The sequence below is a fragment of the Trachemys scripta genome, chromosome 4 (genome assembly GCF_013100865.1).
Source record: "Trachemys scripta elegans isolate TJP31775 chromosome 4, CAS_Tse_1.0, whole genome shotgun sequence".
Taxonomy (NCBI): domain Eukaryota; kingdom Metazoa; phylum Chordata; order Testudines; family Emydidae; genus Trachemys; species Trachemys scripta.
This window is the reverse complement of record NC_048301.1, coordinates 72,669,002-72,681,854: the sequence shown is the minus strand read 5'-3', so window position 1 is coordinate 72,681,854 and position 12,853 is coordinate 72,669,002. Positions and strand designations below refer to the sequence as shown.

At 40.8% G+C, this 12,853-nt stretch overlaps 2 protein-coding genes across 2 annotated transcripts in view; both read right to left on the bottom strand.

Moving 5' to 3' along the window:
* The window catches only part of PHF21A (PHD finger protein 21A), a gene marked incomplete in the record, with an annotated part of 290,156 nt that overhangs the window by 220,532 nt on the left and 56,771 nt on the right, over positions 1-12,853 (bottom strand). The window contains 1 exon segment of the mRNA XM_034769562.1: positions 1,450-1,493.
* Positions 5,374-7,687, bottom strand: LOC117876947 (general transcription factor II-I repeat domain-containing protein 2A-like). Its single transcript, XM_034769564.1, has one exon. It carries the CDS (start codon positions 7,453-7,455, stop codon positions 5,647-5,649), a length of 1,809 nt encoding a protein of 602 aa, XP_034625455.1. The 5' UTR covers positions 7,456-7,687; the 3' UTR covers positions 5,374-5,646.

The window sequence follows — 12,853 nt, the reverse complement described above, 5'->3', positions numbered from 1 at the left end:
GGCTTAGATGTTTAAGATTCTGCTCCAAGGAATGTGCTTGGAAAGGCATCGCTGGTCAGTTAAGGCTGATGTACGTGGGGGATGGTCTCCTTGGCTCAGATCGGAGAGGGGCCTCAGAGCCTTCATTAGCTGCTTACACAAATGAAGCTCCCAGGTTGCTTGAGTTCTGGGTGGGAAGGAGCAACAGATACTGCACTTTGCAGAAATATGCACCTCAGCCAGACTGTACAGGCAGTGCTGATGTTCGTTACTGATGGAGAAGGGTCGAAGGCAGGAAACTCAATTCTTGAACGGACTCTGGGCATAATCCCAGAGTCGGGGAGCGGTTCCCCAACTGGAGGGGGAAAAAAACACAACACTCTATACTATAAACTTTAACTATCACCTACAAATCTAAGAATATAACTATCTACAAATGTTTTGTTTATAGATTATAGAACCAAGTGAAGGAAGACAATTCCAACTGAGGCCATCGCTGCAGTAAGAAGAAACTGGAGAGGTGTCAACCTGCACCGCTTCTTATACCCTCGATCAGAAGCACGAGGGTAGCTACTACGCATGTGAGGGCCAACAGAAATTACTCTGAAAAATTTCCAGACTCTAGCGCATAGCGCACATGCGTACCCACATGTGGAATCCGCATAGGGTCTATCACTCGAAGAACCTAGTCCCTCCCTGAGACCCACAATCTGCTGAGACAGCACACCACAGGAAGTTCCTCCTCAAACGATCTGACAGTGGTCTTAATGATCTCTGATTGGGCCCCTGAACCTATATAAAGCCACGGTGTGTACCAGGAAGTGTCCAGGAAATGATATGGATCCTTACCTAGCTGCCATGATTGCCTGCTTCTCTGTTCCTGAATTCCTGGGACTAACCTTGGCTCTGACTTGGATTCTGACTCCTGATCAACCCCTTGGAACCCCAAAACAGATCCCGATACCTGGAACTAAGCCTCAGCCCAATTCCTGCCTGTCTGGTTCTGACCCTCGGCTTGACTCTTGACCCTCATACTGGCTCTGACCCCTGGATTCAGCTCTGAGATCCCAAACTCCTGCCACCAGTCCCACTTACCTTCATCCAGGATCCTGACAATCATTTTAAGCACTCATGTCTTTACATTTTAACAAGTTATATAAATCAGGAGCCTACTGGACCTGTAAAATTACTGGAATTCTAGGCCCCAATCCTTCAAACTGCACAGTGATCCTTGCACACACAAGTATTTCACTTGCAGGATTGGGACCTTAGTTAGCAACATCTAAGTTTTAGTCCGTTTTTAACATTGTTCCTGTATGCAAAACTGGACAGGATTTTGGTTTCAGTCAATCATCAACACTTCTTGCTTCATTTATGGATACTAGCTCTTAATAAAAGTATATTGTACATTCTGAATTATTACTTATCTAGCATCAGGAAATCTATACTTGTCTAGCAAAAGGTACTTACCAGTTGTGGAAAACAGATTTTCCCCTTCAGCTCTCTAGCCCCCCCTATAACAAAACAAAAACAAGAGAATCATCAGATAACGTTTAATTTGAGTTTGGAACAAAAAGAATTTGGGGGGGGGGGGGGAAGAATAAAAAAAGTGTTTGATATAGAAAGGGAAGAACTGAGAGTGCTTAGAATTCTATTATTTCCCAGTTACTGTAAACCAGATTGAAGTGCAAGCAGTGACGTGAGGGTCTTCTTTTGCCAATACTGGAATGGAAATTTTAAACAAAGAAGCACTTTATCTAAAGGAAAAAAAATCAACTGACCATCACTTTTTCTTGCATGTCTATGTAACAAAACAAACTATAGCAAAGCTTGGGCCAAACTGTGTTTAAGGCCTTACCCCATCCACAGCTTGATTATAATAGCTCCACTCCAAGATATTTACTATGATGGTTACAAGTGCATTCTCATTTGTATTTAAGCTCAGCCAACTTTGTCACAGACTAAAAATCCAAACACACATTTTACAACTTTACTAGAAAAATCTGGGTGTTAATACAAACCTTATCTTAGGCGCTGGCCCTAAAATGTGATCAATGATATCTCACTGCAGAGCTCAGGCTCTGGGTCTCTATCCTACAACTAGATGCATTAGTGCAGACTCGTGATCATGTACACTCCCATCAAAGTCAATGGGATCCAATGCAAATGCAGGAGACAGACTGCACTTGCTAATCTATTTACAGACCTGGGGAAGAATCTGTACAGGAAATTTAATGCCTACTGTTAAGTAGTGAATATGCATATCCACTTAGTGTCAGAATTTTTAGAGTGTGTTTAGAACTAATTTTTTCCTTAGTATGGCACTTGGGTCAATTTTTTAAGTTCAGAGGAAAGTTATAACAATTTCTAAATGTTGATGAGGTGGAGTTTTTTTGAGCAGCTGATTTCTGCGTAAGGGTACACAAAGCAACCTATACATCAGTGTTTTGGATGTAAGCAGTGCAAGCTTACAGCTATTTAGAGATCAGCCTTAATTCACAAATCATAGTGGTTTCTCAATCATTCAAACCCCACACTTGATTGCATTTTCCCCCCTTCATCAGCAGCCCCTTCATAGGCTCTAAAGCCCACACGATGAGGTCATTTAATCACCACAAAACACAATATGCCTCCTTTCAGCAACAACATACTAAGGTTGTGTCTATATCTGAGTGCTATAAAAGGCTGTTGCTCTGGAAAGCTAAGCAAAGAAGCTTTTCACAACACATCTACAACTACAACCTTAGAGTGAGCAAGTCTCAATTTTCATTAAGAAAAAAAAAAATCAACATTCATTTGTAGCAAGTTCAAGAAAACACATTAATTTTATTTTTCTGTATTTTAAAGAAGGAATCACGCATTTTTAGAGACAGAGCATGACCGAGTGCTGTGATTGTCCTCCATACTGGGATCCCAATTCCATCAAGTCAAAACCCACCCCCTTCCAGTCTAGTAATATGGAAAGGGCAGAATAGTTTCAACCCAGGCACTTTTCTGAAGGTTATAATCCTGAGAACCCATGGACTCAAAGGACTGTGAATCACAAACTCCAGAGTTCTAATTCGGGCTCTGTGACTTGCTGTGTACCTTGGACAAGTCACTTAAATAGGACCTAAAGAGGTGGGAAAAAAAGGCTTGTACTCTCTCTGCTTCTTCACGTAATGTATTACATTTAAAAAGTGTTAAAAGAAGGTTAACATTTGAAAAGTCAAGCACTCGAGAGTTATGAAATGCCAGAATTAAGATTGCCTGTGCAACCTTAATTCTGCCCTTGTGTGCATATATACATTATATGGGGGGAGGGATAGCTCAGTGGTTTGAGCATTGGCCTGCTAAACCTAGGGTTGTGAGTTCAATCCTTGAGGGGGCCACTTAGGGATCTGGGGTAAAAATCTGGGGATTGGTCCTGCTTCAAGCAGGGGGTTGGACTAGATGACCTCCTGAGGTCCCTTCCAACCCTAATCTTCTATGATTCTATGATTATGATGCAGTATTTAATTAGATGATCACATACTATTTTTCCCACAGGAACTCTGCCTCATTCAGTGCAGAGGATGGTTGGCACTTAGGAAATGAGGCATCTGTTCAATATTTCTCTTTACCCCCATCATTTGTGCAGCCCCAGGCCTTATTTACTGAATACCAACCAAGCCCTGCAGTGAGTAAAGAATTATTAGTTTTCTCACAGATACTATGGAGATGAGCACCATAGAAAATCCTCATCTTAAAAAACATTATGATTTTTTTCTCTGCAACAACACTGTGAAGTAGGAGATTTACCACAAACAGGGAACTGAGGCACATGGACATTAAAGCCAAAATTTGCAAGAGTCTCCAATAACATTAAGTGCCCAAGTAAATGGGCTCTCAATTTAAGACATCTAGGATTTAATTTTTCAGAGTACTTAGTGTTTTTATAGTCTTTTATATACAGATATTACCTAAATAATCCTCATAATACTCCTGTGTGGTAGGTAGATATAACTGTCCTACTTTACAAATGGGAAAAACAAACAAAAAAAAAGGTAATGTAACTTGCTCAAGGCCACAGACTGAGTTAGTAGCAGAGCCAGAATTAGGATTTAGGACATACTGACTCCTAATTCTAATGCATATGACCATGTAATTAAAGATTATTATAATGTATATGCACAAGATGACAGAATTAAGATTTTTATAGGCAAACTTAATTCTGGCATTTCCTAATTTTGGGGTACTGGACTTTGCAGTCTTAACATTAACGTTCTTTTTTACATAGTTGTTTACCAAGTCATTTCCTAGAGATATGCAATTCTGTGACATGCAGCTGTAATGGTAATTTTAGACAGCTCATCTTTTGCCTAATCAGATTTTTTTTTTTTTTATTTTGGGAGTCCAAGGCACCTCTATGACTCCAGGCCTATCCCCTCCCAACTATAGATCCTTGCTGCAAACCATGGAGGCATTAGAGTGCTTTACAAAAAATGTATACTCAAATGTCAGGCAACCTAAATACAAGGGTCACTACTGTTCCTCCTATAACAAAGGCGTGAAAAGTTGAGAGTTTTGCTTTGTTTGTTTATAAAGTGAGTGGGAGAAGAAGTCTTCTGAAGTAAAACATTTATCAAGTAATATCAAAATCTTGTCTTTTCCATTTTGCTCTAGATTTCCCTTGAAGGACCCAGAAATATGAACTGCAAGCTCTCATCCCTAAACAAGCAATGTCAAGTCTCAAAATATTTGATGTTTTTCTGAAAGCCTCAGCTTCTGGAGCTATGTGTTTGTCAGAATCTCCGCTTTCATTTAAAAAAAATGCTTCATGTTTGCAAAGAAACGTTAGGGCGCACTTGAAAACGAGATCCAATAAGATCAAAAGGCAAATTAAACCTCCAATTTTTTTTTTAATTTTATAATGTTTAGGCCAGTATCATGGTTTTTGGGGCCTGACTCTTGACTGTTGAGCACATGAAGTTGGCACTACTGCGAAACAGAAATCTTCAAGTTAAAGAATTTCTTCCAATTGTTTGAGTTGAACAATTGTCAATAAAAAACAAAGCTTTTAATAGTCCTAATTAGGACTGTTGATTAATTGCAGTTAACTCACGTGATTAATTTTAAAAAAACTAATAAAAAAAATTAATCGCGATTAATCACTGTATTAATTGCATTGTTAAACAGAATACCAATTGAATTTAAATGTTATTGATGTTTTTCTACATTTTCAAATATACTGATTTCAATTAGAACACAGAATACAAAGTGTACACTGTTCACTTTCTATTATTCTTTTTGATTATCATTTTTACAGTGCAAATATTTGTAAACAAAAGAAATCATATTTTTCAATTCACCTCATACAAATACTGTAGTGCAGGGGTGTCAAACTCAATTGCACAGGGGGCCAAAACTCAAAACTCGCGGGCCGAACAGTATAACCATTTATTTAACAGACTAAATATTTATGTTTTTTAACCATTAATATGAACCAAAATACAGGATATCATTCCAAAATAAATACATTTCAACTTAAAATATTTTGCTCTTCATAAAAAAATATCCTGTCAATACAATACATTCAAAATCTGTACATGCTGGAATATTAAAAAATCTGAAAATATAAATAAAAAATTGAATTTAAAGCAAAAGTATAATCATAACAAATCATAACATTCCATTTTCTTGTCCTATTTAGTCAGAGCCTGATACTTGGAGTCTTTTCTTTGCAACAAGTTCGTTTATGTTTGGGGTTAGGTTCTGTGTTGTGAAGATTCTCAGGATCGATTGCAGGTGTTCATCAGTGAGGCGACTCCTGTGTGACGTTTTGTTAATTTTCATCACAGAGAACAGCTGCTCGCACAGATATGTGCTGCCAAACATGGACAGGATTCGAGCCGCATGTTGGCGGAGCTGCGGCATCGCTTCAGGAATGAAGCGAGTGAACTGTGCTGGCCCCGCAGTGTCGTACTTTGCCTTCAGTGTCCCGTTACATTGCAGTTCTATCAGCTCCATCTGCATTTCTACAGGTGCGGTTTCCACATCGACTGCAAATGGGTTGCGAAGCAGCTCGAAGTTACTTTTCTGTGCCTCAAAGTCACTGAAGCGCCGTGCGAACTCAGTGCGCAGCGCGCTGAGTTTTTCAGCAAAGGTGGCATTTGGGAAAACTGTGGCACTTTCTTGGTTCCGTATTACTTGGCAACAGGGAAAGTGAGACAGGTTGCATTGGTGCATTTGTGTCTCCCATAAGCGCAGCTTCACTTGAAATGCCTTCACTGCATCATGCATATCGGTTATTATGTGCTCCCGTCCCTGGAGTTGAAGGTTTAAAGCGCTAAGATGCGACGTTATGTCAGCCAGGAACGCCAACTCACATTTCCACTTTTCATCCCGCAGAACTGTGCAGTCTTTCCCCTTACTGTCCATGAACTGGCAGATTTCCTCTCGCAGCTCAAAGTGTCTTTTGAGAACTTTTCCCCGACTTAGCCACCGGACCTCCGTATGATATGGCATATCGCCAAACTCGCTATCTATTTCCCGCAGAAAAGACTGGAATTGGCGGTGATTTAAACCGTGGGCTCTGATAAAGTTGACGGTTTGTGTTACAGTGTTCATCACATGATCCATTTTTAGGACTTTAGCACTCAGCGATTCCTGGTGTATGATGCAGTGATACACTGTCAACTCACTGGCACAGTTCTCCTCCCGCATCTTTGAGCGCATCCTTCCCACCAGTCCATTTTTTTCACCACACATAGCAGGTGCGCCATCTGTTGTAAGTCCAACGAGTTTTTCCCACGGCAGTTTCATGTCGGTTACACTTTGAAATACATTTCCAAAGATGTCTTCTCCTTTCGTTGTCCCGTGCATCGATTTAATGTCCAGTATTTCCTCTGTTACGCACAAATTGGAATCCACACCACGGATAAATATCGCCAGCTGTGCAGTGTCAGTCGCGTCAGTAGTTTCATCCACGGCAAGGGAGTATGCAACAAAATCTTTTGCTCTTTCAATCAACTGTGTTTTCAAATCAGTCGCCATCTCACAAACCCGATTAGCAACAGTGTTTCTGCTGAGGCTTACATTTGCAAACGCTCGCGTTTTATCTGGACAAAGGACGTCGCACACTTTCATTATACAATTCTTTACGAATTCCCCCTCGGTAAACGGCCGTCCTGATTTGGCGATCTCTTCGGCCACAATGAAACTTGCTTTCACAGCAGCTTCACTTTGTGATTTTGCTTTGGTGAAAAACGTCTGCTGGGATGTCAAATTCTTCTTCAACTCCTCTACCTTTTGTAGCTTCTGTCCTGCGCTCAGGTTTTTGAATTTGTTCTCATGTTTCGTCTCGTAGTGCCGTCTTAGGTTATACTCCTTCATTACAGCGATATTACTCCCGCAAAGGAGACACACTGGTTTACCTGCAATTTCAGTAAACATATACTCATTCTCCCACCGGCTTTGAAAGCCTCGGTTTTCAGAATCAATTTTTCTCTTGGCCATTGTTGGGGTCTAGCTTTGATTTGATATTAGCGTTGTATACATCAACAGACCGCGAACTTGAACCGCGGCTTGCCGTTGGCGGCAATTGCACTGCATCATGGGATTTGTAGTGTGTGTTATTGGGGCGTCATATCACAGGGCCATTAAAAACAGATATATAAAACGATTTCGCGGGCCGGATATAATTGTATGGCGGGCCGGATGTGGCCCGCGGGCCTTGAGTTTGACACATGTGCTGTAGTGAAACCTCCATCGTGAAAATGCAACTTACAAATGTAGATTTTTTTTTTTGATTATGTAACTTCATTCAAAAACAAAACAATGCACAACTTTAGAACCTACAAGTCCACTCAGCCCTCCTTGTTCAGCCAATCGCTAAGACAAAAAACTTTGTTTACATTTACGTGAGATAATGCTGCCCACTTCTCATTTTCAATGTCACCAGAAAGCGAGAACCGGCATTCACATGGGACTTCTGTAGCCGGCGTTGCAAGGTATTTACGTGCCAGACCTGCTAAACATTCGTATGTCCCTTCATGCTTTGGCCACCATTGAAGAGGACATGCTTCCATGCTGACAACACTCGTTAAAAAAATAATGCTTTAATTCAATTTGTGATTGAACTCCTCGGGGGAAAATTGTAGGTCTACGGCTCTGTTTTACCTATTTCATGTTCCAGCAGGCTCGAATGATGACCCATGTTGTTCATTTTAAATACACTTTCACTGCAGATCTGACAAAATGCAAAGAAGATACAAATGTGAGTACTCAACCCAAGATTTAAGAATCTGAAATGCCTTCCAAAATCTGAGATGGACAAGGTGCGGAGCATGCTTTCAGAAGTCTTAAAAGAGCAACACTCAGATACGGAAACTACAGAACCTCAACCACCAAAAAATAAAAATTACCCTTCTGCTGGTGGCATCTGATTCAGATGATGAAAATGAACATGCATTGGTCCGCACTGCTTTAGATTGTTATCAAGCAGAACCCCTCATCAGCATGGATGCATGTCCTCTGGAATGGTGGTTGAAGCATGAAGGGACATTGAATATTTAGCACATCTGGCAGGTAAATATCGTGCAGCGCTGACTACAACAGTGCCATGAGAACGCCTGTTCTCACTTTCAGGTGACATTGTGTACAAGAAGCAGGCAGAATTATCTCCCGTAAATGTAAACAAACTTGTTTGTCTGAGCGATTGGCTGAACAAGAAATTGGACCAAGTGGACTTGTAGGCTCTAAAGTTTTACATTTTTTTATTTTTGAATGCAGGGTTTTTTTTTTTTATATATAATTCTACATTTGTAAGTTCAACTTTCATGATAAATAAATTGCATTACAGTTCTTGTATTAAGTACATTGAAAAATACTATATCTTATTTTTACCGTGCAAATATTTATAATAAAAATAAATATAAAGTGAGCACTGTACATTTTGTATTCTGTGTTGCAACTGAAATCAATGTATTTGAAAATGTAGAAAACATCCAAAAATATTTAAATAAATGGTATTCTATTAATAACAATGCGATTAATCGCGATTTATTTTTTTTAAATCGCTTGACAGCCCTAGTCCTAATAAAAATCATTTCCTGCATTTTGATCAGGTTTTACTTCATCAGTGTCTGCAAAACCATAATCCTACAATTTCCTTCCAGGAATCATAGACGATTACGATTGGAAGGAACCTCAGGAGGTTATCTAGTCCAACCCCCGGCTCAAAGCAGGACTAATCCCCAACTAAATCATCCCGGGCAGGGCTTTGTCAAGCCTGACCTTAAAAACCTCTAAGGAAGAAGATTCCACCACCTCCCTAGGTAACCCATTCCAGTGCTTCACCACCCTCCTAGTGAAAAAGTTTTTCCTAATATCCAAACCTTCCCCACTGCAACTTGAGACCATTACTCCATGTTCTGTCATCTGCTACCACTGAGAACAGTCTCGATCCATCCTCTTTGGAACCCCCTTTCAGGTAGTTAAAAGCTGCTATCAAATCCCCCCTCATTCTTCTCTTCTGCAGACTAAATCAGCCCAGTTCCCTCAGCCTCTCCTCATAAGTTATGTGCTCCAGCCCCCTAATCATTTTTGTTGCCCTCCGCTGGACTCTTTCCAATTTTTCCATATCCTTCTTGTAGTGTGGGGCCCAAAACTGGACACAGTACTCCAGATGAGGCCTCACCAATGTCGAATAGAAGGGAATGATCAAGTCCCTCGATCTGCAGGCAATGCCCCTATTTATACAGCCCAAAATGCCGTTAGCCTTCTTGGCAACAAGGGTACACAGTTGACTCATATCCAGCTTCTCGTCCACTGTAACCCCTATGTCCTTTTCTATAGAACTGCTGCCTAGCCATTTGGTTCCTAGTCTGTAGCAGTGCATGGGATTCTTCCATCCTAAGTGCAGGACTCTGCACTTGTCCTTGTTGAACCTCATCATATTTCTTTTGGCCCAATCCTCTAATTTGTCTAGATCCCTCTGTATCCTATCCCTACCCTTCAGCGTATCTACCACTCCTCCCAGTTTAGTGTCATCTGCAAACTTGCTGAGGGTGCAGTCCACACCATCCTCCAGATCATTAATGAAGATACTGAACAAAACCACCCTCAGGACCGACCCGTGGGGCACTCCACTTGAAACCGGCTGCCAACTAGACGTGGAGCCATTGATCACTACCCACTGACCCGACAATCTAGCCAGCTTTCTATCCGCCTTAGTCCATTCATCCAGCCCATACTACTATAACTTGCCAGCAAGAATACTGTGGGAGACCGTAACAAAAGCTTTGCTAAAGCCAAGGAATGATACATCCACTGCTTTCCCCTCATCCACAGAGCCAGTTATCTCGTCATAGAAGGCAATTAGGTTAGTCAGACATGACTTGCCCTTGGTGAATCCATGCTGACTGTTCCTGATCACTTTCCTTTCCTTTAAGTGCTTCACAGAATTGATTCCTTGAGGACTGCTCCATGATTTTTCCAGTCACTGAGGTGAGGCTGACTGGCCTGTAGTGCCCCGGATGCTCCTTCTTCCCTTTTTTAAAGATGGGCACTACATTAGCCTTTTTCCAGTCATCCGGGACCTCCCCCGATCGCCATGAGTTTTCAACGATAATGACCAATGGCTCTGCAATCACATCCACCAACTCCTTTAGCACCATCGGATGCAGTGCATCCGGCCCCATGGACTTGTGCTCATCCAGCTTTTCTAAATAGTCCTGAACCACTTCTTTCTCCACAGAGGGCTTGTTACCTCCTCCCCAGGCTATGCTGCCCAGTGCAGTAGTCTGGGAGCTGACCTCGTTCATGAAAGAAAAGCAGTGGACACAAAATATTACTTATTTTATTTATATTTCTAAAGTTTATTTTCCTGAACAAAAGAAAGCCTAAAAAGAGTATGAGTGGTTTCTTTATATATAGAGACAAAGATGGTATATATAACCCACCTTTGCAGGTCAACTTTAACTTCTCTGTCCAGTTTCTAAAATGAGAATACTTGCTTACCTCTCAGAGGCATGTTGTAAAAATTAAGACCCCAATCCTAAAGCATTTCTACCTGTGATTAATTATAAGCATGAGTAGCTCCCACAAATTTCAACAGGACAACACACGTGCTTACAGTTAAATGCAGACAAGTGTTTGCAGGACTGGGACCTAAATATTTAATATTTGTATAGCACTTTTTAGATAGCACTTTTAATCTTCATACCAAGTGTATTGTATAACAAAGTTTTCTATTATGGAGATCAGATATTTATTGTAAACTTTAAGTTATAAAATGTAAATTTACTCTATTGTAACCAAAAAAAACTATGATTAGAAAGATGGGATATGAAAGAAAAGTCATGTTTAGCCCAGTGTTTCTTATCACAGATATTTTTTCAGTCCCTAGAAACAGGAGGTTTCTAAACAGGATTTGAAACTAGTATTGACAGAGCCTTAGACTATACATGATGACTTAGTGCTCTACCTACACTACAGACGGACCCAAGTTAAACATAATCAAGTCCTCACTTGTGTGAAACACAGAGCTAACACAATTCATTGAATGCAGCAACATTTTTCCCAGCACAGCAGCCCTTTAACGGTGTTGACCTATCCACACACACATCACTACAGAACTGTGTTTAAGTCAATGCATTTTGGAAAATTTTGGGCAGATATCCCATACTGCCTCAGCTGTTCCTGCCAAAGTTAGAGAATCATGACCATTTCCTCACATGAGCATAAGAACAGCCATACTGGGTTAGACCAAAGGTCCATCTAGCCTAGTGTCCTGTCTTCCGCCAGTGGCCAATGCCAGTTGCCCCAGAGGGAATGAACAGAACAGGTAATTATCAAGTGATCCATCCCCTGTTGGCCATTCCCAGCTTCTGGCAAACAGAGGCTAGGGACACCATCCCTGCCCATCCTGGCTAATAGCCATTGATGGACCTCTCCTCCATGAACTTATCTAGTTCTTTTTTGAACCCTGTTAGGCTTCACAACATCCTCTGGCAAGGCATTTCACAGGTTGACTGTGCATTGTGTGAAAAAATACTTCCTTTTGTTTCTTTTAAACCTGCTGCCTATTAATTTCAGTAGGTGGCCCCTAGTTCTTGTGTTATGAAAAGGAGTAAATAACACTTCCTTATTTACTTTCTCCACACATCATGATTTTATAGACTACCATATCCTCCCCTTAGTCAACTCATTTCCAAACTGAAAAGTCCCAGTCTTACTAATCTCTCCGCCTACGGCAGCCATTCCATACCCCTAATTATTTTTGTTGCCCTTTTCTGAACCTTTTTCAAATCCAATATATATTTTTTGAGACGGGGCAACCACATCTCCACGCAGTATTCAAGATGTGAGCGTACCATGGATTTATATAGAGGCAATATGATTTCCTTATTATCTATCCCTTAATGATTCTCAACATTGTTAGCTTTTTTGACTGCCGCTGCACATTGAGTAAATGTTTTCAGAGACCTATCCACAATGATTCCAAGATCTCTTTCTTGAGTGGTAACAGCTAATCAGACCCAATAATTTTATATGTATAGTGGGGATTATGTTTTCCAGTGTGCATTACTTTGCATTTATCATCATTGAATTTCATCTGCCATTTTGTTCCCCAGCCACCTAGTTTTGAGAGATCCTTTTATAGCTCTTCGCAGTCTGCCTGGGACTTAACTATCTTGAGTAATTTTGTATCATATGCAAATTTTGCCACCTCACTGTTTACCCCTTTTTCCAGATCATTTATGATTATGTTAAATAGGACTGGGCCCAGTACAGACCCCTGGGGGACACTACTATTTACCTCTCTCCATTCTGAAAACTGACCATTTATTCCTACCATGAGAGAACCTTCCCTCTTATCCCATGACTGCTTATGTTGCTTAAGAGCCTTTGG